Source organism: Equus caballus, chromosome 8 (genome assembly GCF_041296265.1).
Source record: "Equus caballus isolate H_3958 breed thoroughbred chromosome 8, TB-T2T, whole genome shotgun sequence".
Lineage (NCBI taxonomy): Eukaryota > Metazoa > Chordata > Mammalia > Perissodactyla > Equidae > Equus > Equus caballus.
Window position 1 is genome coordinate 2,130,920 of NC_091691.1, and position 26,361 is coordinate 2,157,280.

Below are 26,361 nucleotides of genomic sequence, written 5' to 3' on the forward strand. Positions count from 1 at the left end.
CAGACTGCCCTCAGGTGCATTTTGCTGAGCACCTGATGCCTTCTATGAGCTTCCCCAAGGCGCCAATGGGACCCTGGCCTTAACTGAGCTGGCTTCCTCCCGCCTCTCCAGTCTAGGTGACAGCTCCTGGGCCCTTCTCCCTCTCCTCCTTCCAAGGCAAACATCCGTGGCCAGGGTTGCCAGGGACCCTGAAGAGCCCCTACAGGCTGCAGTGGGAGCAGCAAAGACGTTCAAGCCCTCCCCCCATCGCTGCACAAACCTCAACGGTGCAAACCTTTAGGGTTTGCATAGCCCTTTCACACGTTCTAGCGGATTAGCGCAACAATTCAGGGAGGCAGGTGCCACCAGCCCCACTTAGCAAAACAGGCTCAGACAGGTCAGTCGGTTGCCCAAGGTCGCGGAGCTCAGAAAGTGCCGAGCTGGGTTCGAATTCGGACGGGGCTGGAGGGAGGGGGCAAGCGCGGGCCGGGGCATCCGCCGATCTCAGGCTCGGTCTCCCAGTCTGCGATATGCGGTCCCACTGGATTGGCACCCCGGCCGGGTCGCAGCAGGGTTCCGGGGACGCCGGAGCGGGCAGCGCGCGCCGGACTGCGGCGAGCGCGGAGCTGCGGCCCCGCCCCTGCCCGTCGCCATTGGGCCACGGGCGCGTCCGTCAGCCACTCGTGCCCAATGGGCGGCGAACCGGCGCTCGTGGCTGGGCGGTGGCGCCCGGCGCGTGGTCACCGGCGGGCGCGCGGCACCCCCGCCCGCGGTTGGCCTGGCAACGCGCTGCGCTCGCGGCTCCGCCCCCTGCCGGCGGCCGCGCGGCGCGGGGCGGGCGGACCCGCGGGCGGGCGAGCGGGCGGAGGGAGCCAGGCCGCCGGAGCGTGTGCGCCGCCCGCGGTCCGGTCACGTCCCCGCGCGGGCGCCGCCGCCCGCGTAGTGCGGAACGAGGGCGCCCGGGCCCGCGCTCGCCGTCTCTCCCCGCCCCGCCCCGCCTGGAGCAGCTCGGCCGGAGCACCGCGCCGCGGCCCGGAGGTGAGTGAGCGGACCCGCGGCCGGGGCGCGCGTCTGAGCCTCGGGGGTTCGGGGGCGCCCACCCCACCCCCACCGGGCCCCGCCCGGGCCTTTGTGCTGGGGATCCGGCCGGGTGGGGGGCGCCGGGTCGGGGGCGCCGGGGCGCAGCCACAGGGATGCCCGGCCGGTGGGGGCGGCGAGGGCGGGCACGCCCGCAAGGTGGGCAGGGGGCGGCCGCGGCCCGGCAGGTGCTGGCGAGGGGCGCCGCCGGGCTGAGGATCCGGCGGGAGGGGGCGGCTGCAGGCCGGGAGGGTGGGCAGGGGCCGCGGGGATGCCGCGCTAGGGGCTAGAGCAGCGGCTTCTGCGGAGCCGGGCCAGGGCGGCGACCTGCGGGAGGGCGCCGAGGCGGGGTCTCCCTCCCGGGGGAGAGGGAAGGAGGCGACCCGAGCAGCGGGGGCGCCGACGCGGGTCTTTGGCTAAAACGAAGGCGAGGGCCCCGGAGGCCTGGGCCCGGGGACGGACGGCTCGCAGTTTTCGGTCACCGCTCTTGCAGCGAGCAGGTTCCTTGGAGGCGTTTAGAGCCAGAGATGAGTATCGACCCGCTGCTATTGTGATATGTTCCCGGCTCAATATTTTTTTCCCTTAAAAGGCGGTGGGGGTGTTTGGGGGGAGGGGTGTGAGGGCCTCGGGGCCGGAGCTCCGTATCCTGCGGAGATCCGAGGGGGCTCTGCGTTCAGGGCGGTGCTGAGCCTCTCTGGGCGATGATGGCAGGAATCCGCCTAGGCCCAGAATTGGGGTTCTGTGTTACAAGAGGGAAGAGGATGGGAAGGCGGTGCCGAGGCAGGGCTCCCTGGAGTCCAGTGTCTCAGGATGGAGGGACCCGCCTGGTAGGGGAGGTCTGCCCGGCTTAGGGAGGCAGCCGAGTGATTTCCCTGCCCTGGGGACTGAGTCCTGCTGCCTTCAGCTCTGTCTGGAGGAGGCTCCTTGGCCAAATTCGATTAAGCAAATATTTACTGAGTGTTCGCTCCCCCAGGGCCTGGCGCTGGGGTGGGAGTGGACTGGGCCTGCCCTCTGGGGACTGACTCACCACCCCACAGGGGAGAAATGTCTGCTCAGATAACCCAACCCTGAGTGTGGGTTCAAGGGCCTTGGGAGGGACCTCAGAGAGGTGACCTGGGCTAGGGTCAGACGAGCCTGTGGGCAGAGTGACTTTTGAAGTGGAGCTTGAAGGACACGGGCACAGTTGGGGTGGGCATTGCGGGCAGAGGGGAGAAAATGGACTGAGGCAGAGAGAGGGCGCTCCGGCAGTTGGGTCTGGCAGGAGCCCGGGGTGTGCTTGGGAGCATAGGAGGTATGGCGGGAAAGGCGGGTGGGGGTGGCAGGGGATGAGGGAGCTGGAGAAACAGAAAGACGGGGTTTTTTCTTAGCTGTGGCTTTCACTGGGGGCTGCAGCATCCTCATCTGTGAAAGGGAGCAGCTGTGTGACCCGGGAGCCGCGGTGGGCCTGGGGACAAGCTTCAAAGACCTGGGAGGGCTCCGTGCAGCCGAGGACTGCCCTGCCTGCCCTGCCAGGCATCTTGTCCCTGGGGCAGGGCCGGAGTGCTGGGTCACTGACCACCCAGCCTCCTTCCCAGCCAGGATGCAGGATGATGTTTAGCTGGTGACACTGTCCCTTTGGGGTGTGGATGTTTTCAAACAGAAACCGGGGAATCCTGAGTGTCTCTGTGTAGGGCTGACGGTGCGAGGGCCTGGCTGTGCCTGGCTGAAGTGGTGTGCCTTCGGCGTTCCTCGTGGTCCAGATGAGACACTGGCATTTGGTTTAACACTCTTCTTGTGTGTTCCTCTAACAGACGCTGGTTTTCTGAGACAGGAGGTGAATAAGACATAGTTCCTCCCCCTCGGAAGCCCCGTGTCACCTTCTGCTTTGGATCTGCTGGCTTGCTGGCTCCTGGGGGGAAGGGGCTGTTTGTTACTCATCTGTGTGGCATGCCCCTCCCTGCCCTGTCCCCAAACACCCACCCACTTTCGGCTTTTGGCTAAGGCCTAGGTTGCTGCAGCGAGAGCAGGCCCACCTGCCTGCCCTCATGGGGGTGAGGTCCACGCTGAGCCTGATGGAGCTGCTTCACTCTGTGCCTGTCGCCCGGCCCTCTGCATGAGACTCTAGATTTGGGACACAGGGAATGAATTCCACTGTCTGTCGTCAGCTTCTCAGCTCTTCTGTTTCCTGGAGTCCCAGGAGGAAAAGTGCCTTGGTCTGGCTCTCAGGAGCTTCTAGGGCAATTCCAGGAACTTGTAGGTAACCGGGCAGACTTGGCACAGCTGCCCAGGGCCCCTGCGGAGAGGCTGGTGGGATGGAGGGTGTCAGACCCAGAGTGTGGCCCCAGGGGCCTCGACCTCGCAGAGTGGTTGTCTCATGTGCACATGCGATGCTGGTGTGTGCCGCGCCTTCCTGCCGTGTAGGTGAGGACCAGGCAGCCCTGTACTGTCCCCTGCCAGCTGTCAGAAGACCCGAGTGCTGTGCGGCTCTAGGGCATTCTCGATGCTACTGACCCGCGGCTGGGCTGGGCTTGCAGGAACTCTGGAAGAGGCTGATAGTGCGCCGCTCCCCTGCGGCCCCCAGGAAGGAAGCCTGGGGTGCTGGAGCCTCGGGGCAGGCCTGCAGCGCTGTAGTTGGCAGGAGGGAGGGCGGAGGGAGGTGGACAGAGGCCTCAGGGCTCCCAGGTTGGAGCCCAGAGTGGTGGCCAGACGCAGCTCAGGCAGACTGGGGAGGGGTGCAGGGTGGGGAGGGAGAGCGCCCGTCAAGGCAGAAGACTTGGGTCAGGCCCTGGGCCCGCCGCCACCCGGCCCAGCCCTGGCCTCTCGAGAGTGCCCTGCCTGGTCCCCTCAGGGCTTCATCACACGTTTGGCCCCTCCGGTACCCATGCGGCTGGTGAGGTGCAGAGTGAACTGCTGGAGACTAACTCACAGGAACCGTCTGATGGACCCCAGAGCATGTGGGGCAGACGTCGGCCCTCCATACGGAGCCTCACGATTGCTCATCCACTCATTCCTGTGGCCAGTATTTACCAGTGCCTGTAAGAGCTAGGTGCTGTGCCAGGCACAGGGGTAGGGCAGGGAGCAGGACGGATGCATCGTCTGCTCGCATGACAACCACATCAGACTGGGAGAGACTGGCACAATACCTGTGTAACTGAAGGAAAGGGAGGATAAGTGCCTTGAGGAGAATTCAAGCAGAAAGTTGGGGGAGGGCATCGCTGTGTGGAGGGGCTGCTGGTGCAGTGCCATGGAGGGTTGGGTGAGTGATAGGGAAGAACACCAGGATAGGGAATGGCAGGTGCAAAGGCCCTGAGGCCAACACAGTTCAGCTGCAGGAGGATCCACCAGAAGGCCCGGGGGCTGGAACCACTAATGGGGGGCGGAGGGGAGGACGTGTATGTGGAGCAAGTCAGGTAGGGCTCTGCAGCCCCAATGAGGCAGGAAGCCCTGGGCAGGTTTGGAGCAGAGAAACTCCAGCTAATTACACTTTTAAAAGACCTGTCTGACTGACGGGCACAGGGGCAAGACCAGAGGCCATTAGGGGCCGTTGCAGCATTTGGGGTGGGGAGGCTGCTGACCCCCTGGGGTGGGGGCACCACAGATAGTGAGATGGGGAATTTATCTTAAAGAGGACCTGCCAATAGAGAAGAGGCAAGGACAGCCCTGGAAGCACAGAGTCGGCTTTGGCTGAGAAGGAAGCATCAGCCTCATCTGTAAGAGACGGGGAATCGGGAGTCAAGGTAGACCCGGTAGACGTAGGCGTGTGTGACGGTCAGAGGGTCACTGGGAGCCAGGGACCGGCCGAGTTCCCAGGGATCGATGGGAGGTGGGACCGGCAGGGTCTGGGTCAGGCCTCAGGGCCTGCCCGGCTCAGAGCACGAGCTGAGAAGGAGCACCTAGAAAAGAGACTGAGAAGGACTGACGGCGAGTGAGGTGGGAGCACAGTCACGATGGCGATGTCGGGGGCTGCAGAAGAGGGTATTCCCAGGAGGGTGGGTCCCCTGCAGCAAACTCTGCGAGAGGCACGGGGTGTGTGGGGACTGAGCAGCGTGGGCAGGACTGGCCACGTCATTCTTGGGCCCTTGTTAAAAGTTGTTAAGCATTTCAAGACAGCGACAGCAGAGCATCGAACCAGGCGTGGCCGTGTGGGGCTACCATGGGCATCCCCGTGGAGCCTGGCTGCGCTGGCGGCCGGAACAGCACCCAGGACCACCGCCGCTCTCCCCTCCCCTCGCCTCTTATGGGCAGAGGGCATGGGGCCGCGAGGGTGGGTCAGAGCCAGCCTGCGAGCCTCACCCTGGCCTCCCGTGTGTGTCGCCTCTGCCCCCTCTGTCCGCTGACCCTGGTGGCCCTGGACCCCTGGGCGGGAGGCACAGCCCCATGGCCGAGCGCTGGGCAGTCCGGTGGCGGGCACCCTCTCACAATGGCTTCCGTGAGTTCGTCTCTTTTCCACAGGAGCTACTACGTCATCGAGTTTTGAGTTATTGCTTCTAAATTAAGGTGTAACTCTCTTTGAGAGACGTCCCTGGAGAATCCATCGAAAGTGCTAAGAAGCGAGACTGTTAAAAACCCCGGTGGGGGAGGGCCGTGCCAGGGCATCTCGGCCCTTCCAGTGGCCCCTGGCAGCCACGCCGGCCCGAGGCTCGCAGGCGCCCGGGTGGCCGCAGTGGGGCAGCCCTTTCAGAAGGAGGCCCTCCCTGTGGGACAGCCCTCCCTGCCCCCTGGGATAGAGAGAGTTGAGCAGACAGGGCTTTCTCGGGGCGCTGGCCTGCCCCTGAGTCCCGGAGGTCACGGTCCAGGGCTGGAGTGGGGAGTGGCCCCGAGGTGCACGTTCACCCCAGCGCCCCGAGCAGGCGTTCGCAGCGGGGCAGCGGACTCCACTCTGGATGACGGCGGCCGGGCGCCAGGGGGTCCCAAGCTCCCTGTCCTCCCACCGCCGGTCCCACCAAGAAGGGCCTGTTGGACCTCAGTTTTCTCCTCCGAGTTGAGCCTGAGACCTAAGCAGATGGTGGCTTTCCTGAGTGGGTGACTGCGTGTGCCCCGGCGAGGTGTCCAGGAGCCCCAAGAGCTTGCTTGCAGTATGGCGGCCACCTTCTCTGTCCCTCGGCAGGGCTGAGGGGCTGTGGCCAACTCGTCCTTTCTGCTGGAGACCAGCCTCCTCCTTGCAGCTGCTCTATCTTCTCACTGACGGTCCTTAGACGGGTCCACGCATGTCCCTGTGTGTCCAGGAGGAGGGTCTCCAGGCCTCCAACTTCTGTACTCTCATACCGAGGCCTGTCCGGGCTGTCCCTATAGAGCAGCACTGTGGCCCCACCCGCACATACCCTGTGCTCCCTCCTGCCTCTGTTTTTCCCCTTTGCGCTGGTCCCAGCGTGACCTACTGCCTGTTGTGTTTATTTGTGTTTGTTTACCGACCTCTCCTGGACCTGAAGGTGAGCTCTGGGAGCTCAGGACCTTCGTCTGCAGCTCACCACTGAGAATCCTGCCCCGGAGCCCGGCCTGGCCCACGCACGGACTGGGAAGGTGGCTGCTGAAGGGGGACTGAATACCGGCAGGTGCGCAGCCTGACTGCTGTGACCCGCTGAGCCACTTTGCCGTGGCGGGCTGCGCTTCCTGTGGCTGCAGGCCTGTTGGAGGACCGCTGCCCCAGCTCAACACTCTGCTCTCCAGAGGTTGTGTCTTTGGGTCCCAAGAGGTGTGTCTTTGGGCCTTAGGTTTGACCAACAAGCACAGACCCCCCGTGGGTGGACACGATTGGCTGGACCCTATCATGCCTGCAGCAGGGAGCTGCCCAGCTTTTCACACTGCCGTCACCACCACCAAGAGTTGGATGTCTCGGCTGACACCTGGCCCCTCAGTGACGTGGTGTGACCTGGTGAGGCCTTGGTCAGATGCAGGAGATCCACACAGTCATGACAGATAGAGGCGTGTCCACAGCAAACCATCCTAGAGGACAAGACGAGGTCCTGGTGGTAGGAAAGGGGCACAGAGCCCACCATGACCATGTGATGGCTGAGTGGCCCTTCCAGATGGCCCCTCTACCCCCAGATTAGCTCAGAGGGCAGCTCAGTGCTGGGGAAGAGCGCTGGACAGGAAGTCGAGGGACCTGGGGTCTAGTCCTGGCTCTGCCTGTCACAGTGACGCTGGTGAATCCTCTTCACCCTCTGGGGCTCTGTGTCCTCACCCTTATGTTGGGTTGGGCCAAGGCTGCAGAGGATTTTCACTTTTCATACCACCTCTGGAGTGGCCACCCAAAGCACACAGTGCTGAGCAGGATTCGGAGGCTGCGTTGTGCTTCAGAGGGAAAGCGGTCGTGGAGTGAGGTCTGCAGTGGGAGAGGAGGCAGGACTTAGACGTCCTTCCAGGGGCTGACCAGCCCCACCCACCATGCCCTCACTCTTGCTCAGCAGCTTCAGCTCATCCTTCTTCTCTCCTCACCCACCCCTTCTTCCTGGACCCTGATCCTGACCCCTCCTGTGCTTCCCAGTTGGTGTCCTGAGTCTGACGGGCAGCTCGGGTCACTGTGGAGTCTCTTCTGAGGCAGCGTTTCTCTCTGCTCCGAACGAATGAATAAGCAGTTGAGAGAGCTTCCCTGGTGCTGAGCTCCGCTCTGCCATAGAGCCCGAGAAGCCTGCCTGGAATTGGGAGGCCAGGTAGCCACAGAAACACGCTAAACCATGTAGTTCCAGCTCGACGTGTTTTAGGAGTGGGGACGCCTGGGAAGAGGGGGTGCGTGACCAGGGAGGGCCATGGCATGTGAGTCCCAGGCTCTGGGTCCTGCGGGCACCCAGCAGTCCCGTTTGACCTGGGCCGTGGAGCGGCTCACCAGGCTTCACCGGGGGTGAGCGATGGGAACGCGCTTCATGCTGCCAGGGGCCCTTGAAGTCCCTCCTTGACCAAGGGTTGGAGGACTTGACCCCTACAGCCTTCACCCTGGCTTGAGCAGGCGCTGGTGACCTGAGCCGGTGGCGCCCCACCCCTACGCCCCCCGGCCACTGTGCCAGCGAGGCTGTGAGCAGGGCAGGGTGACAAGGAGGTGTCCAGGCCAGGGAAGGGGCAGTCTCCACGTGAGGGACCTTTCTCCGAGGTCGGCCACCCCTGTGTTGACTGAGGCCCTGGCCCTCACTGCCCCCTTCCCCCTGCCCACCCCAGCGTGGCTCATCTTCTGTGACCCCAGATGCCCTAGCTGTGTGTGGCCTCTGGCCTGCCCCGCCTGTCCCCTCTTGCTTCCTGTGGCTCCATGGGGTGACCACCAGGACCCTGGCCAGCCTGCCTGTCTCTCATCCAGCCCCATCAGCGCATGTGGATATGGCGGCTCTGTCCCCAATCTAGACTTTCCTCCAGCACGATCACTCCCCTCACCTCTGATATGCTGTGCAAACATATTTCTCGATAAAATGCTGGGAAGAAAAATAATTAGAGTGTTGCCTCCATTATCCAATTTCTGATTAATCAAACTCTCTTTGTCCTCGGCCAGAATCTATTCATTTCCCTTAAACGCTGGGCCAGTGCCAGGCATCGATTTCCTCTGTGATAACGCCACGCACGCATGCACATCCCCAGCCCTGCTCCTGCCCCGTGGCAGGGAGGAGGGCACCAAAGCCCTGACAGGCCTGCCCTGGTGCCCCCAGCAGCAGCCGGCTCCTCGAGTTGCCCGGCTACACTCGGCCCCTCCGTGGCCTGAGTCCCTGTGTGCGTTAGTCTCGTCTCACTGGCTGTTCTGGGGCTCTCTCAGGGCAGAGGGAGGGATGGAGGACTGGGGCATAAGGAGAGCTGCAGCCCCGGGCTCTGGGCAGGCTAGGACTTTGGGGAATGTCCCCATCACTGGCACAGGAAGGCTGTGGCTGGGCAGGCAGGCTGAGAGTGACAGCCAGAGCTTGTGAGGGGGCCTCAGGTTGAGGGTAGGCTGGGGGTGGGGGCATACTTTCAGTGGCAGCAACTGAAGCCTGGCCCTGATGGGCTTACCAGATGAAGGGACATCCTGGGCTGGGGGCACAGAGGCCAAGGCCAGGCGGGAGAGGGATGCACATCTACTGTGTCCATCTGGGGAAAGGCCACAGGCCTTTCTAGAAGCCTTCCCAGAAGTCCCTGGCTGGCCCCTCCCTGCACTGAGCTGGCTCCTCCCTCACTCAGTACAAAGAGCTGGCTTGGATTGATCAGCACCTGCTTCCTGCCAGGTACTTCTGGGCTGTGGACACCTCGGTGATAATGACCAGCAGCCCTGCCCTGTGGGGCTGGCCTTCTGTGAGCACGAAGTGGGGCAGTAAACACATCGAGCCATGAGCCAGTCATGCAGCAGGTCAGAAGGCAGCAGTGCTGTGAGGGAGTCATAGATAGGATGGGCGGGGAGGCCTCCCAAGCAGAGGACCTCTGAGCCTGAGGGAAGGATGGAGTGGCTCTCTAGACAAAGAGTGTTCTGGGCAGAGGGAACAGCCTGTGCAAAGGCCCTGAGGGAGAACATGCAATATGTGCTTGAGAGGCAGCAGTTCCACAGGATGGAGAGTGGAGGGAGCGTGGGAGGAGTGTCAGAGGCAGGGGCCGGTACAGAGCCCTGGGGCCCTGGAAGGACTGGCACTCTGGCTCAGAACTGAGATGGTGTGCTGTGGGAAGGTTTTGAGCACAAGAGAGACACTCTGCTTTATGTTTTCACAAGGATCCCCCTGGCTGCTGGGGGGAGCACAGAGGGCAGGGGCCGGGAGAGAGCAAGGAGGCCTGAGAGGTCACTGTGCAATCTAGATGAGAGACTCGGGGTTGGAGGGGTAAGTGGTCAGATTCCAGACAGAGGCTCTCCTGAGGCCTGCCAGGCCCAGCCCTGACCCGGGCACCAGGCTCTGTTAGAAAGGAAGTGGGGAGGGGCAGAGAGAAAGATCTGGGCCTGCAGTAGGTACGACTGCTGCTGCCAAGCCCCCTTGCCTGCCTCACTCCGTCCACCAGCCTCGTCGTGTCGCTCAGAGCTACGCCCCTCGCTGGAGAACTGCCCTGGGCCCTCAGAGGCCCCTTGCCCGGAAGTGCCTGGGAGGCCCTGCGCCTTCCCTCAAGGCGGGAGAGCGTTGATTCCAGTCACGCTCCACAGCTCCCCGTGGGATCAGGCTAGTGCCAGACACGGCTGAAGCCACACCTGTGCCTACTTGCCCCGCCCCGTCCTGCATCCCTCTCTCCTTAACTTGCTCCCTCCGCCAGTCACGTGCCAGGAACTCCCACCTCAGGCTCTGCTCCTGGAGAACCCCATCAGGACAGGGTCAGAGGCTGCTGCAGACTTGGAGACTCCTGGGGGTGGCCCCTCACGGATGGGAGGACCGGAGCCAGCCACTGAGAGTGACCTGGGGCAGCTTCCAGTGCAGGGGCCCCAGGCTGCTGGCCTCAGGAGGACCCCCAGTACTTGACAACATGCACATTCCTGGGCCCTTCCTCCTGAATCTGCAGAATCCTCAGACTCTGCAGCCTGCAAGCCTGTGTGAGTTTAGGAGGCTCAGGAAGCAGGCTGTGGGGGAGGGCAAGGAAGAAGGCGGGCCCCAACAGGAGGTGGTGCCCACCTGCAGCAGAGAAAGACAGGAAAGGAGCTACAGGGAGGCATGAGGGGCTGGGGAAGGAGCCGGGTGCTTGTCTGGCCCCATGGAGCCCTCACCAGAGAGGGCAGGGGCATGGGACCATGGGATGCCACGCTTAGAGGCAGGGAACAGGAAATTTCAGGGTAACAGAGACCCAGAATGGCTAAATCCAAGAGCCCACCCAGCCCAGAGGCCTGAGAGAAAGTCAGCAGTTACCTTCGCTCTGGCCACCCGGGAGCCCAGCTCTGCCCGTGGCAGCCCCTTCCCCAGGCCCTTAGCAGGGTGGCACTTCTTCCCTGCGCCGCAGAGCCTCCGTCCCCTTGTCTGTGGAGCCTTTCCACTTTCATTTATTTATTTACTCCTGGCCCCGAGAAATCTCTGGCCTGATTTCCTCCTGAGTCAGTGTTCCTCAGGCGGTGCTATCTCATCTCGTCTGGTCGGCCTTGGCGGCTGTGGGCCAGAAGGCTGGACACGTGGCTGAGGGCATCCAGAGCCACAGGACAGTACGGGGCCATTGGGGAGGGCCTCCCTGGTCATCATTAGCAGTGGCGCTCTGAGGCCAACAGTCTGCCTAGCTGGGGCAGAGCCATTGGTGGGAGCCTGTCTGCAGGTGGGGACACTGCACACCAACCCTGGTCCTTCTCCCATCCACTCGGACTCTGGCTCCAAAATAAGCAGAGAACTAGGAGGAGGCAAAGAAACAGGGGCTGCTTTTAAGGGGCACCACACTGCGGGTCTGCTGGTGCCACGCCGTCAGGCAGGTTGGGGGCCATGGATAAGCTAACCCAGTGGCCTGGGCCTGGGTGGCTGTGGAATGTCTGCAAAGAACCCACACACACAGGGTCACATGTCCCCAAGCCCCAATCAGTAGTGTCTCGCATATGTAATTGCTCCTATTTTTCAAATATTTGCAGAAGCTGTTGTGATAAAGGAAATGCAAAGTCATTTATAAGCCTTACAGAAATCTTGGTGCTTAGAACTCCTTTTACCCCGTCGCCAGTGCTTGCTGGATGGATGGGCACTCTCCATTCCCGTGGTAAAACATGCCGGCCTGTGTCCCCGGCAGGCCAGCTGCTCCAGGACATCGGCTCCCCGTGCTGTGCGCTTCAGCACCCACCCCTTTGAGTCAATGCTGTTTGTCCAAAACCTGTGTGTGCCACTTGTAGTTGTCATTGTGATTCTGTCCTTGAACATCATCTAAACTGCTGAACTGTGAACGTGAAGAGGGTTTCTTTGGGAATTAGGTGGATGCATTGGGAAACCTCAGTAAAAGCTGTGGTTAGGTTTGGTGTGGCCAGGACAGCTCTACGGTTGGGGACAGGGAGCCGTGACAACCTAGGATTCGGTCCCGGCAACTTTGCCAGCTCACGCCATGTGGAGAAAGTCAGCTGGACGTCGCATGGTGTGTGTGTTTTAAGCAGGGACGGTGACGGCGCCTCCAGTAAGTGAGCCTGTGCTCTGAGAGGAGCTCTTGGCCCACTCCAAAAATTGGCAAATGAGTGTATGTTTACCTACATTTATCTGTTTTAAGTTAAAATAAAATGTTTAAAGTACATATTATGATTTCTTGTGACTCCCCGCTTTTAAGTCGCTTTTCAATATGCCAACAGCCGGCAGTCCCAGCTTCGATGGTGACTTAATGATGGTCATTAGTGGGTCTTGGAAATGTATCTGTAATAACGGTGGAATCTTCAGGGTTGGTTTGTTGTTGTTGTTTAGCATTAGAATGAGGAGGGGTGGGTCCCTCTACTTGGATGGGGGGCGTGCTGCTGGACCACATTGCAGAGCTCCCTCCTGGACGGGCCAACCTGGGAGCGCCTCCTTGGGACCGCCCAGGGGCAGCTTGCAGGGAAGTGTGGGGTCTCCCGGCACAAGGGTTGTGCCAGGAGGGCCCGAGGACCAGGAGATGCTGGTTTCCTCCCAGCGAGAGCTGATGGGCCCTTGGCCCAGGCCTGGGGTGTGCTCTGGGGTGCAGAGTCCATGCTCCCCACACCCTGGCTCTTATTTCAGCAGGTGCAAAGTGTCAGCATAGTGTTTTGGGTGGGGCACAAGCCGGTTGGGAAGAGCAGGGGCAGGGGGCCGGGGGCCTGCCAGGGGTGGTGGGAGGGAGAGAGGGGAGTGGGCAGGAGGAGGGCCGAGGAGGACTCTGGGCACTCAGTGAAGACAGGAAGATTGGAGGAGGAACTGGAAGCTGGGGGCAGGGGATGACAAAAGCACAGTTTGCCACTCTGGGGAGGGGTGGGCGAGATGCCATGGGGCGTCTGGGGGAGGGATAGGCACAGGCAGAGGGGTCCCAGGGGTGTCAAGGGCTCAGGAGTGGTCCATGGGTCAGTGGAGACCTCCGGGGCCTGAGAGGCCCCTTGTGGACCCCAGTGGACCCTCTGCCGCAGCCTCTGGGCAAGGTCACGTGAGGTAGCACACTCAGAAGGGCGTGCTGGGGAAGCTTTGGAGCTGTGTAGCAGTATTTTTTGGTGTTCGTCCATCTTCCCCTCCATCTGTTCTGCACATCTTTTACAGAACACCTGCTTAGAGCGAAGTAGAGTGGCGGCCGGGGGAGGGAGAGAGGAGGCTGAGGTGGGCAGGGAAGAGGTGGATGGTGGGGGTGGGCAGGCAGGAACCAGTGGAGGAGCCAGCAGCCCAGAGGCCAAGGAAGGGCCGCTCCGAGGGCATCCCTGCTGGACTCTTCCCAGAGTGAAGTCCAGTCCCACTGCTGAGCAGCAGTACTCGACGCTCTGCTTGGGGTCACTAGGGGCCAGTCGGGAGTCTAGACTGAGGCCCCCCGGGCTCAAGGGGGCTGCCTGGTGCTGTGGGTCAGGGGCCCTTGCAGAGGGAGGCTCTCGCCCGGCCTCAAAGGGGGACGTTGTCAACCTGGTGGGCCAGGGCAGGGCACTGTGGAGTGAGGCCTGGGAGATGCAGCCAGGGACCTGGGTTCTGTGGGGTTCACAGGAGCACAGAGGCAGGGTTGTGGAGGCTGGCTTCCCACGGAGGGCAGCTCCTGGAGGGTGGCCTGTCCCTGTCCCTCATCCAGTGTCACTGGCATCAAGGCAAGCATGGGTTTTTATCTCCTCGGGAAGATGTGGCTTGTTAGTCCAAAAGTATGTGCTGCTGGATCAGAAACCATCAGAGTGTTTGGGATGTGCCAAGCTGGGTTCTGCTGTGTGCGATGTGGGCCAGGCCCACAGGCTGTAAGGTGTGAGGGAGACATGGCGCCTTCAGCCTCTCCCTGGCTTTGCTTTGCTGGCCTTTTGGGGAACCCACGTGTCCAGCATCCCAGCTGGGGAGGGATAGTGGACTGCCCGCGTGCCTCCATCCAAGCCGGGTTCTGGACGCGGGTTGCCAACCCCAGTCACCAACAGCACCTCCATGGGAGAAAGGCAATCTCAAGGGGGCAGTTTCTGCCTTCTGGGGGGTCCCTGCCAGGGCCGCCACCACTGAGCCACTTCCTCTGAGGTGGACCTGCCCTGAGCTGGGCCTAGGCCAGGCTCCCACTGCCCAGCCGAGCCCTTGGGGCAGTGTCCCCCTCAGGTGCCCCTGTCCCACCTGCCCTGCTCCCCTCCCCCACCCCTGTGTGACTGGTGGCTTCTTGTCATTGTTTCTCCTCCAATGTCACCTCCCTGGACCTTCCCCCCACTAGCCCTCTAGTCAACACCCCACTATACGCCTCTGCTCCCTCTTCTCCATGGCGCGGCTCTGTATCAGAAATGGTCTTGCTGACATATTTGCTCACGGTCTCCCCAACCAGAATACGAGCTCCTTGATGCACAGACTCAGCTTGTTCCCTGCCCCCTGTCCCCGAGCCCGGAGCAGAGCCTGAACGTACCAGGACCCAATCCCAGACGGCATGCTGATGATCATGCTGCCCAATGGCCGCTTGATTGCCTGTTCGGATCTGAGGCTGGAGGGCTGCAGGCCTGGGTCCAGGGTGCCCTGATGAACAGGCAAATGGAACTGAGCAGAGGACGGGGCCACAGCAGGTCAGAGGTGCTGCCCTGGCCTGAGTGAGGACAAGGGGTGCATGCTGACACCACAGCCTGGGAGCCGCCATCCCAGCCCCTCCTCTCCCGCCCCGGGTTCCCAGTGGAGAGGTCATCTGGGCCCTGCCTGGTTCCCTGTTCACCCATTTGCATCCCCAGGGGGCTGGGTGGCCAGCAGACCGGATGAGGTGGCCTGAGGCCACGGCTGTGAGCAGCACCAGCCCTCCCTGGGAGGAAGGTTGTCCTTATTTATTTCTCTCTCCATCCTTTTCCTCAAGGAGAAAACCCCAGTTTGCTGCCAGTGTGGCTCTTATATCCTCCGCTCACGCGCTTCGTTTAGCACACATCAAGGGCCTCGCCCGACCCCTCCCACAGGGCCGGCCCTGGCCAGCCGCCTCTGCCCTTGTCCCTTACACTCGCTTGTGTTTCAGGTGACTGCTGTCTGGTGAGTGCCTCTGGCTTTCCATTTAAAGTAGGAACATGAAGTTTTCAAAGTACGTCTATTTAAGTTAAAAACCGAAGTCAATTTAAAGAAAACCGTTGAGTAGATAACAGAGCGGGTGATCAGGCTGTGCTGGTCGCTGGTGCTGGGGGTACGGGGGATCGGGGCGCCTGGCGGAAGTGGAGCCCTGCAGCCTCCCAGCCAGGCTGCCCTGAGGAGGTCATCCCCCCTCCTCAAATCTTAGTGTCTACTTCCGTAACGTCCCGCCCATCTCCCAGGTGCACTGTGGGGCTGACGCAAGACGACACACGTGTGCGAGGACAGGCAGGTGCCCAGCTGCAGGAGCTGACCCCTGCGGGATGGAGGCGCGTGCTGTCCCCCGGCTGCTCATGGCTGAAGCACGGCCAGCCTTCCTCCCTCCCAGTGGCCCCAGTGGCTCTTGGAGGCCCTCAGAAGCCTGCTGTGGACTTGGGAAATGCAGCCAAGCCCTCTCCCTGACCCCACCATGCCCAGCTGCTCTGGGATAGACCCTCCCCAAGGCCCAGCCCACAGCTGTCCCTGAGGGTCCAAGAACACATGGAAACAACTCCATGAAGAGTCTGCAGGTCCTGGACTGTGAGCCGACCATTATTAGGGCGACGTGAAGGTGAGGCCAATAACCCACTGCTTGAGGACGCCCGCTTTTGAGCGCTGGAGAGGAGGAACACACTGGCTTGGGGCCGCGGCACGCTGGTGGAGGCAGGGGTTGCGAGGAGAGGGAAGCTGTTCAGAACCAGCAGGAGACCAGGCAGGGCGGAGGACGGCGGCTCATCAAGACCACAGGGGAGCTGCTGCCACCAAGAAGGCCCTGCGGGGCCAGGCCAGGCTCTGGGAAGACCTAACAAGGGACGCAGACAGAGAACCCAGCGCCCCGCGCTCAGGTGGAAGGAGCGTGCAAAACATCGCCTGAAAGTCGAGCACGGATTCCAGCACACCAGGCGTGAAGGGCGGCGGGACGTGGTTCCTTATTAAGAGGGAGGAACGCCGATAGCCTGGCTGCAGGCAAGGGCTCTTCCAGACCTTCTATTTCTAAAATAGAGCCACGATGGGAACTGATGCCGGGATTGTGGTTCTGGCACACCAGAGAGGGACTTACTCGTTAGAAGAAGAAGGTGGAGATGATGTGGGTGGGTTCAGGCCTGGGAGGCTGGGGGGAGCCCCTTCTGACCTGCGAGCCAAGGCGGCCCCGAGGCCAACAGCAGAGGTGTGTGGACCCCAACATGTGTCTCCTCCTGGCAGTCCCTGCAAACTCGGAGACGCGGGCCTACTGGGACTCCCGCCTTTCCTGTTCTGCCCAGAAGTCCTCACACAAGGAAGGGCATGAGGCACAGACACCTGCCGGCCTCCTCCATCCAGCCCCTCCAGGTCACCACAGAGCAGCTGCTGGGTCCCAAGGTGGAAGGGCAGGGCAGCAGCCACCAGCGGAGAGGGTGTCAGAGCAAGCTGGGGTGTGGGAAGGGCAGTCGTGCTGAGTCACAGCCCCGCCCAGGCAGGGCGAGGGGGCCTCCACATGGCGAGGGGCAGGCAGCTCTCGGGAAGGTGGACAGCCCCAGGACAGGCCCTCAGACTTCGTGGGTCCCCACACTGGGGCTGGGCATCGGGCTGGGGCCCATCCGTGCTCTGGCTGTGTGGTCCCACTCTGCCTTGCTGGCCCCATGACCTGGACTGCCCTCTGCCTCTGGGGTCCAACCCCATTCCCCACACGGCTGGCCATCTGAGTGACCTCTGCTGGAGCCCCGGACGGGACCGTGCCTCTCCATCCATTCAGTGTTGGAGTGGGTCTGTCTCCTCTACTGACCAACCTCCCTCCCTGGCGGAGTGTCTCGCCCCTTTCTGGTGGCCCAGGGCTCGGTGTGGAGTGGGAGGGAGGGAGTCTGGAGAGTGAGGGGCTTGGCTTCTTGTCTTGTCAGTCTCCCTCCAGGAAGTGGGGCCTGGGATGAGGGCGCCCCGCCCGCCGGCTCCGGCCTTCTCCAGCCCAGTAAGCTGATAAGCCGTCTTCTCTCCTTGGAGACCCTCTGGCTTAGCCTGGCTTGGGCAGTGACACTAGGTGACCTTGGCCCTGGCTCCCTTCCCCTGTGGGGGAGGGGTCCGAGGGGCTGTTCAGAGAGAAGTCGGGGCCGGTGTCCCACAGCCTTGCTCTGCCCTGGCCCTAACTTGGCTGTGAGTGAGGGCGACACTGGACATGGTGTCACACTGTTGGAGCTCTGTGCCAGGCCGTGGGGGGCATGCCCGTGCGGGACTGAGGCCTGGCGTGGTGGGTGTCTGGGTGCAGAGCACCAGTGTGCAGCGGCCCCAGAGAGGAGGCAGCACCGTATTCCATCACTGTGTCTGCCCACCGCTGGCTCAGGGCTGTCACCCCACATCTGCGACATGAATAGAGATGTGAGAGGGTCATGTCTGGGCAGGGGGCAGTGTGACGTGAAGGCAGGCCAGGCCTGCCAGGCGGCGGGCAGGGGAGCCTCGAGGGAGCCTCGTGTGTGTGTATGCATGCAGGAGGCCAACTGTCCAGCCTTGAGATGGCAGGGGGAGCCCTTTCAGCCTGGGCCTTGCGCGGGCTCTGGGGTTGGGGTCGTGTCCTGGCAGCCTTAGTGCCAGAGGCAAGTGGGTGGGCGAGTCAGGGAGGCCATGAGGGGCCGCCCGCCAAGCTCGTGGAGAGCCGCGGCCACAGGAGCCCGTTTCCTGCACCGCCAACCAGGCGCCTCCACCAGCTGCGCACACAGGGCCCGAGTGGGCACGCCTGCAGCTCCAGCCCAGCCGCCACTCTGCTGCCCTGTCACCTGGACACCTGCCTGCACGATCCCCCAGTCTGGGGATGCTGTTCACACACAAGGCAGAGCACGGCACCCCTCGCTCCAAGGCTGGCTGGCTCCCGATCGCTCGGAGGCAAAGCCAGAGCCCTAGCAGTGACCTCCTGCTTCCGCCCCTTCCTCCATGTCAGCCACCCCCTCTCCCTCAGGCTGGCCGGGCACATTCCCACCGCAGGGCCTTTGCGCCGGCTGGTTCACGTCCCTCACCACCTGCCCGTGATCATCTCTCACTGTCGCCTGTGGGGTGGCCTGCAGCCCAGCACCCCAACCCTACTCAGCTGGTGCTCAGCACCTGCCCTCATCGCTGTGTGTTTGTGCCTTCGGTGTGACTCCCGCCCTCCCACCTCTGCACACTTGGGAACGGGTCTGCGCTTCCGTCAGCAGTGCCCAGCCCAGTCCGGAGCAGTGGGGTGAGGCAGCCCCTTGGCCTCCCCTCAGCACCTCTCTCTCGCCTCAGCCAGGTGCCGCGTCCTAGCCCTGCCCCCACTCCACTTGCACCTCTGCTCCCAGCACACACACACAGCCATACACAGACGTGTGCGTGCACCTACATACTCACACACGTGTACGGACCTGCACATGCAAGCACATAACTAAACCAGTGCATACGTACGCGTGCAGTCCTACAGACTGACGCAGATCTGCACACATGCCACCACACAGTCACAAATGTGCAGCTACAAAGTGAGCTTCTCCCAGTTGGCCCTGCTCCTCCTCTTGCCTTGTGCCTCTCTCCTCTCTGTGTCCACCACTCTGACCTTCCTTTACTTCCCCAGTGACACCATGGTTCCTCTCCCCTCCCTTCTTCTCCCTCCCCAACAGGGCCTTTGTACATGCTCCTCCTTTGCCTGGTACACGCCTTCACCCATTCCTCAGTACTTTCCAGCAAGACCCAGCAGCACTGTCGTGGGGGGTCCTGGGTTTTGGGCCCTGGGGACCAGGGAACACTGTGGTTGTCCAGCCCTTGGCCGTTTGCCTCTGCACCAACGGGGGGAATCCTTGGAGGTTCAGTAAAGGCCAGATTAGACTTGGAGAGCAGCAGGACTGGCAGGAGCCTCAGAGAGGACTTCCACTTGCAGGCCTCCCTTTCTGCACCAAGCACAGCCTGGCCTGCTGGTCTCAGGCCACTGACCCCACCCCTACCCCCCTGGGACGCAGCAGCACCCCACGGAGCTGCAGGGAGAACCAAGTGGGGCCTTCTGCTGATCTGAAAGAAGAGGGTGCCTCTAGCAGAGGGACCCACCCAGGTGTGACTGTCAGTGGCAGCCTCATGCAGATGGCAGACAGCTTCCACACTTGGCCCTACCCTGTTTTCAGTTCTTGTGGGTATACACCGAGAGGTGGAATTGCTGGATCATATGGTAATTTATTTTTTTCAGTGAGGAAGATTGATCCTGAGCTAACATCTGTGCTAGTCTTCCTCTATTTTGTATGTGTGTTGCTCCCACAGCCTGGCTTGATGAGCAGTGTGTAGGTCTGCTCCCAGGATCCCAACCTGTGAACCGCAGGGCCACCAAAGTGAAACACATGAACTTAACCACTACACCACCAGGCTGGCCCCTGGTAATTCTATTTTTAATTTTTTGAGGACCCACCGTACTCTTTTCCATAGCAGCTGCACCATTTTATATTCCCCCCAGCAATGCACAAGGGTTTCACTTTCTCCACGTGCTCACCAGCCCTCATTATTTCCAGCTTTGTTTTGGTTTTGATAGTAGCCGTCCTTCTGGGTGTGAAGTGGTATCTCTTCGTGGTTTCCATTGGCATTTCCCTGGGGATTAGTGATGTTGAGCACCTTTTCATGTGCTAGTGGCCGTGTGTACGTCTTTGGAGAAACGTCCATTCAGGTCCTTTGCCAGGTTTGAATGGGGTTGTTTGTGTTTGTTGCTGAGTTGTGGGAGGTCTCCATATAGTCTAGATATTGATCCCTCATTGGATAAATGATTTACAAGTGTTTTCTTCCATTCTGCAGGCTGTCTGTTTACCTGTTGAGAGTGTCTTTTGATGTGTAAATTTTTTAAATTTTTATGAAGTCCAGTTTGCCTGTTTGTGCTTTGGTTGCTTGTGCTTTGGCGTCATATCTAAGAAGTCACTGCCAAAGCCAGCATCATGCAGCTCTTGCCCTGTGCTTTCTTCGGAGGGTTTTAGAGTTGTAGGTCTTGCACTTAAGCCTTTGTGCCCATGGTGTTTGGTGAGGGCCTCACCGCTTGTAAGGAAATCCTGGCCTGGTGGGAGAGAGCAGAGGAGGAGGAGGCCGTGGAGGAGCCACAGGCAGCAGAGGGGACAGGGCGGCCGCCCGTGAACTGGCCTGTAAAGAGCAGAGTTCCAGGGCAGGAGTGAGTCGAGTGGCACTGCCACCGAGGAGCAAGCCCCTGAGCACAGCCCGGCCGGGCAGGCAGCCCCCAGGGCCTGGGCTGCAAGGGGAAGGATCTGGCTTAAGAAGCTCCTAGGGCAGGTGACCGCACGGGGCTGCGAGGAAGTGGCCGACATCTCAGTCTGTTCAGGTGCAGGCCTCACAGAGACAAGGGACCAGCCCATACAGCCCCAGGCTGGGTCACCTGTCACCTGCCTGGGCTAGACCGTGTCCTAGCAGTGGGTCACTGCAGGCTGCCCTGAGGCCTGGAGACCTGGCATCTGGGAGCCTGCTGGTCTCAGGTGGCAGTGAGAGGTGGGACGAACTTGCTGTTCTTGGTGATCATTGTCCCTGTCACTGACCAGCTGAGGGACAATTGGTCACTTGGGGCCTGGCTGTCCCTCAGATTTTAAAACACAAAACTGAGAAAAATGGTAATGAACAGCACAGGACACACCTGGCCTGGCTGGCATTGCCTTCAGGAGGACAGGCATCAGCTTTCTTGCCAGAGTGACCACACTGGCAGGGACGGTCCCCAGTGCCTGGGTGGCTGCTGGGATGGAACAGATGTCCCAGGCAGCCGGCTGAGGCCTCTGGACTCGTTTCCACACCTGAGGGGCTGCAGGTCATCAGCAGGGACCCAGGGGCATGGCCCCTGGGTCCCTGCCCCACATGCTCAGTCCGGAGCAGAGGGGCATGGCCCGGGGCTGGGGCCTTGCGAGTGCCATGACGCTTGCTTACAAATCTCTCTGATGACAAAAGTTCATTGAAGCAAGTGTAGTACTGAAATACAGTAAACTGCAGAGAAGGAAAAAACCCTGTAATTCCACAACTAGAACTCATTGCTGCTCGGTGAACACCTTCCAGACCCCTGCTCGTGTGTTGCATGCACACGTGTAAGCGTGTGTGCTGCGTGCGCACCATTCTGCAGCGCACGCACCGTGAGCACTGCCCTGGGCCTGGCCAGGGTCGTCGCAGGGCGCCCATTCTAAGCACGGTCCAGCCTCGTTGGGACCGCACCGACTGGCCGTCCCATTAATCACGGCTCTCTCGTCAGAGACATGGCCTCATCGTCCTTCCTCCCCGGGTGGTGGGACCGCGGACAAGCAGGAAACTTCCTTAGCCTCTCTGAGGCAGCTGCTTTCCCTCCTTCCTCCCCAACCACTGCTCACTGAGCACCTGCGTGGTCCGCCTGCGCTGCTCCAGGCCTGCCCTCCCCACGTCCTGTCCAGAGGAGACGGCCTCAGCACACGGGCCACACTTGGTCCCACGCACCCAGGCAGGCTGCAGAGGGCAGGGAGGGGATGGAAGCTGTCTGAGAAGTGAACAAGGGAGCGCTCACAGGTGACGGGGACATTGGGGGACTGGCTGGCACAGGCTGGCACTTGCTGGGGACCAAGCTCTGCACTGGACACTGTGCCTTTCACAGATGCTTGTGACCAGTGAGGGACAGGCTCTGAGACCTGAAGACACCTGCCCTGAGAACAGGGGCTCCATTGGCCCGGGGGAGGGGCGGCCTGAGAGGTGGAGGCAGGTGGGCCTCAGGGGATAGGAGGCAGGGAGCCTTGGCCTAGGGAGAGAAGGGGCGCGGGGAGCCTGCTCAGAGCAGATCGCTGGGAGCAGCAGGCATAGAGGCCAGCCGGGAGAACGGTGGGTGAGGAGACCAGACAAGGCCCTTGGCTCCCAGAGTCTGTTGGACTCGGGTCCTTCCCGCCCAGGGCCTGCCATATGGGTAATGGGGGCACTGGAAGGGTGAACGCTGGTCACAGCAGAATGGGGGTGCTGCTGGGGCAGCCGGGCAGGAACAGTGGTGGGAGAAAGGAGGCAAGAGGTGTGCGTGTGGTCAGGGTGGGGGCAGATGCCCCCCTGGGCTCCCAGTGGGGGGCAGAGCCTGAGCTTTGGAGCTGCCCTGGTGTGGAGGGCCCTGGCCTAGGTGCCCGCAGGTCACCGGGGAGCCCTGGGAAGAGCATGTAGATGTCCTGGGTCAACAGGTGTCTGGCACAGTTGGGTGTTGAGGCTCTGCCCTAGGTGTGAGCGCAGCTGTTCCTTATTGACAACAGGATGGAGGGCAAGGACATGAAAGACTTGGTCTGAGACTGGGGAGCCTCTGGGCTGCCCCTGCCTTGTCCTGGACTCAGTGATTCTCAATGCCCTCAGACGTGCTCTGCCCTGTCCTGCATCCCACACCTGGACTGCTGCCCTGCCCCTGCTCCCCCTCCACCAGCCCCTGCTCCCACCGCTTGGCCTGCCCAGCCTAAGCCTCCCTCCACCTCACCCACCAGGAGTGAGGCTGCCCTGCCCACCCAACAGCGGCAGCTCCAGGCTACTGTCTACCCCTTGGGGCTCCCAGCCTGTGGCCTCCGCCTTGCCCTGGCCTTGCCTGTCTGCTGGCTCCCAGGCCTGGCCAGCCTCCACCTGGTCCTGCCCTGGGAGACAGCAGGAGTGACCAGCTCCCATGGGAGGCGATAAGAGAGGGGGCACCTGGTTACCCTAGCCTGGGACCACACCGTAGCCAGGGAGAGGCGAAGCCCCATCAGTGCTGTGGCACACGTGGGTACGGCCCCAGCAGCTGCGGGCGAGGGTGCAGGGGGCATCACGACGGGACTGCCCCATGGGGAGACTGAGGCTCAGGGAGGATGGGGTTGGCCGGGTCCAGGGCAGGGATGGGCAGTGGGCCCCGGGCTCAGTGCCCGCCTTCGAAGACCCTCAGGCCAAGTTCCTGGTATAGCACTAAGTGCTCTTTCCTCAGGCATCGGCTTCAGGCACACTGGCCTCCGGGCGGGGCTGATGCTGTGGCTGGGCGTGTTTGTTTGCTGTGGTTTGGACAGGAGCCCTGCAGACCCCCACGAAGCTGTGGGGGTTTGATTCCCCAGGCCACTTCCCGCCATCCCCAGGGCTGCCCTTCCCGCCCTGCCTGCGGTGGGAGGAGGCTCACCCTCTTCTCTGTTGGCAGGTGGAGGGCGGATGCCCGAGGCAGGGGGGCCACAGGGAGCGCCCACTGCACCGGTAGCGGCGGCCAGCCTCCGGCCGCGCTCAGCAGCATCACCACAGCAACCTGCGACCAAGCGGCAGCAGCCTAGGCAGGCCGAGCAGACTGCTTCCCACCGTCGAGAGGACAGAGAGTGACTGTGGTGAGTCAGGCCCCACGGTGGCCCAGGGAGCTGGACTGTCACTAGAGGGAGGGCGTGGCCACCTCCCGCACCGCGCAAGCGCCATGCCGGCTGGAGAAGAGGCACTGGGGCAGGGACTGCAGCGCGGCACAGCCTTGCCCCTCCACGTACGCTGAGCGCCTCGAGGGCAGCTGGACTCCATCTGTCGGGCGGTCCGTCGGCCACACCGCCCGCGTCTCAGCGTCCCCGCCTGGTGGCGACAAGGAGAGGCGCCCTGTCCCTGCTCCGCCTCTGGGCCCGCCGCTGCCGGACCATGGGATGTCGGCAAAGCTCAGAGGAGAAAGAGGCGGCACGGCGGTCCCGGAGAATCGACCGCCACCTGCGCTCGGAGAGCCAGCGGCAGCGCCGTGAGATCAAGCTCCTCCTGCTGGGCACCAGCAACTCCGGCAAGAGCACCATCGTGAAGCAGATGAAGATCATCCACAGCGGTGGCTTCAACCTAGAGGCCTGCAAGGAGTACAAGCCCCTCATCATCTACAACGCCATCGACTCGCTGACCCGCATCATCCGCGCCCTGGCGGCCCTCAAGATCGACTTCCACAACCCTGACCGTGCCTACGACGCCGTGCAGCTCTTCGCCCTGACGGGCCCCGCTGAGAGCAAGGGCGAGATCACGCCCGAGCTGCTGGGCGTCATGCGGCGGCTGTGGGCCGACTCGGGGGCGCAGGCCTGCTTCGGGCGCTCCAGCGAGTACCACCTGGAGGACAACGCCGCCTACTACCTGAACGACCTGGAGCGCATCGCTGCGCCCGACTACATCCCCACGGTCGAGGACATCCTGCGCTCCCGGGACATGACCACAGGCATCGTGGAGAACAAGTTCACCTTCAAGGAGCTCACCTTCAAGATGGTGGACGTGGGCGGGCAGAGGTCAGAGCGCAAAAAGTGGATCCACTGCTTCGAGGGCGTCACAGCCATCATCTTCTGTGTGGAGCTTAGCGGCTACGACCTGAAGCTCTATGAGGACAACCAGACGGTGAGTGCCGGGCTTTTCCTCTCTTGCTCCTGCCGCCGGCTCCTAGATGCAGGTGGGCTCATCAGTATGCTGTAGGGCAGAGCGGGAGAGGCCGCTGTCTGGGGAGCCAGGGCTGCTACTGCGAGGCACGGTCTCTCGGAGCGTGGCAGGTGTCATAGGCACCACAGAACATCACAGTGTTGCCTGCTGTCCGAATGTCTGCCCCAGATGACACTTCTCCTTGACCACCCCAGTCGAGAGGGCTCCACTCCCACCTTGGTGCTCTGACAGGCCCTCAGGGCTCTGAACACCCTCTCTGTAACCGCCACACCCTGGGCTCCACTGGGCAGGATGCCTCTCGGCTGTGACCGCCCTCACCCAGCTGCGGACGGCACTGCCTTCGTGGCCCCTGCAGGCCTCGGGCTCAGGTGGCTCCTGTCTCGGTACCTCAAGCAGAGCACTCCCCGAGCCTGATGCTCTCAGGGCGCAGAGGGTCAGCCCTGCTGAGTGGGGCCTTCCCCTAGGCCCCAAGACCATGTCACTCAGAGCCCAGAGGAGGGACCCTTGGCTGCTCAGGAGCTGGGGAAGGCTTGCTGGGGAAGAGGCAGGGGAAGCTGGGTGCTACGAGGGACTTCACTGCAGGTGAGGTCGGGCTGCAGTCAGGTGTGTGGGGGTTAGCCCTGGAGGCTGGGAGGGAGGTTGGCAGCTCTGCAGGACAAGAGAAAACAGAGCCCAGGCCAGGCATCCAGTTACTGGTCCACGTGGCTGTTGAATAAATGCACGAAGCTCCTACCAGACCCAGGCACCATGCCAGGTCCTAGGAATAGTGGCCGTGGCCCCACAACCACATCTCGGTCTGAGGGTCTTGTGGTGATAGGATTAAGATCTGTTTCTGAGGTTGCATCCCCAGGGGTTGGGCGGGTGTGGGGATTCCTTCAGGCCTGCAGCCTAGGCTGAGAACCACTGTGTGGGAAGGGGGCTCAGAGGCATGCGGTGGGGGGGGCGGGGCCCAGAGGTGGGAGCAGTGCAGGGAGGTGCCGAGGGGCAACCCAGGCCCAGTGCTGAGTGGTAGAAGCTTGAGGAGCAGGTGCCAGGCCCTTGGCAAGGAGAAGGTGGGCAGCACACGGTAGGCCCAACCGAGGCAGAAGGCTGAGCACACAAGGCTCTGCAGTCTCCCTGGGTGCCCAGGAGTGGCGGTGGTGGAGGCCCAGACAAGGGCTGGGTGTAGCCGGGGCTGCCCCACTGGTCATCCCTGCAGCAGAGCCTTTGCGCCAAGCAGGAGCACCCAGCAGAGACCCAGAATCTGCTCTTAAGAGCCCTTTGATCCCGGGCGGGGGTGGGCATGGGGGCAAGCACGGGGTCCACAAGGAGCTCTAAGTGGTGTGGGGCTGTGAGTGCCGTGGGCTCGGGAGGCGCGAGCTGGCAGGAACCTAGGGGAAGGAGGGATGATGCTCTGGGGGGATCCACCGTGCTCGGAGATGAGTGGTCAGCTCCAGGGTCCAGGGGACAGGGCCAATGGCAAAGAAGGGGCTTGCTCCTTCGCCTGGTGTTTTTTTTTTTTTTTTTAAAGATTTTATTTTTTTCCTTTTTCTCCCCAAAGCCCCCCAGTACATAGTTGTACATTCTTCGTTGTGGGTCCTTCTAGTTGTGGCATGTGGGACGCTGCCTCAGCCTGGCCTGATGAGCAGTGCCATGTCCGCGCCCAGGATTCGAACCAACGAAACACTGAGCCACCTGCAGCAGAGCGCGCGAACTTAACCACTCGGCCACGGGGCCAGCCCCTTCACCTGGTCTTTTTAAGGCAGGTGGTGGCTTTATTCTTTGGGTTCAGCCGGGAGTCCTACTTGGGGCTGTGGCCCTTGAGGAAGTCTGTGGATGGCTGCAGGCTGTGGCCACTGTGCTGGGTGCTTGAGTGTTCTTCTGGGTGAGAGAGGGTCTGCACCCTTCATCAGGTTCAGAAGCAGGCCCAGCCTCTTGGAGAAAGGGAAGCAGCTGCAGGTGGCTTAGAGACAGCAGGCAGGGCTCTCCTCACCTCCCCTCC

The 26,361-nt window shown here is 62.0% G+C and overlaps 2 protein-coding genes and 1 non-coding gene across 6 annotated transcripts in view; 2 read left to right on the forward strand and 1 right to left on the reverse strand.

Annotated features, from left to right (window-relative positions):
• The window catches only part of RSPH14 (radial spoke head 14 homolog), a 94,738-nt gene that overhangs the window by 23,342 nt on the left and 45,035 nt on the right, over nt 1–26,361 (reverse strand). The window lies entirely within an intron of this gene.
• The window catches only part of GNAZ (G protein subunit alpha z), a 53,587-nt gene continuing 28,036 nt past the window's right edge, over nt 811–26,361 (forward strand). Inside the window, exons 1-2 of the mRNA XM_023646688.2 lie at nt 811–1,017; nt 23,149–24,341. Coding sequence (XP_023502456.1) covers nt 23,619–24,341 — 723 coding nt within the window. The 5' untranslated portion in view covers nt 811–1,017; nt 23,149–23,618. The remainder of the gene's footprint in view (nt 1,018–23,148; nt 24,342–26,361) is intronic.
• MIR9008 (microRNA mir-9008) lies at nt 3,457–3,581 on the forward strand. Its single transcript, NR_128019.1, has one exon. It is a non-coding gene; the product is annotated as a microRNA mir-9008 (primary transcript).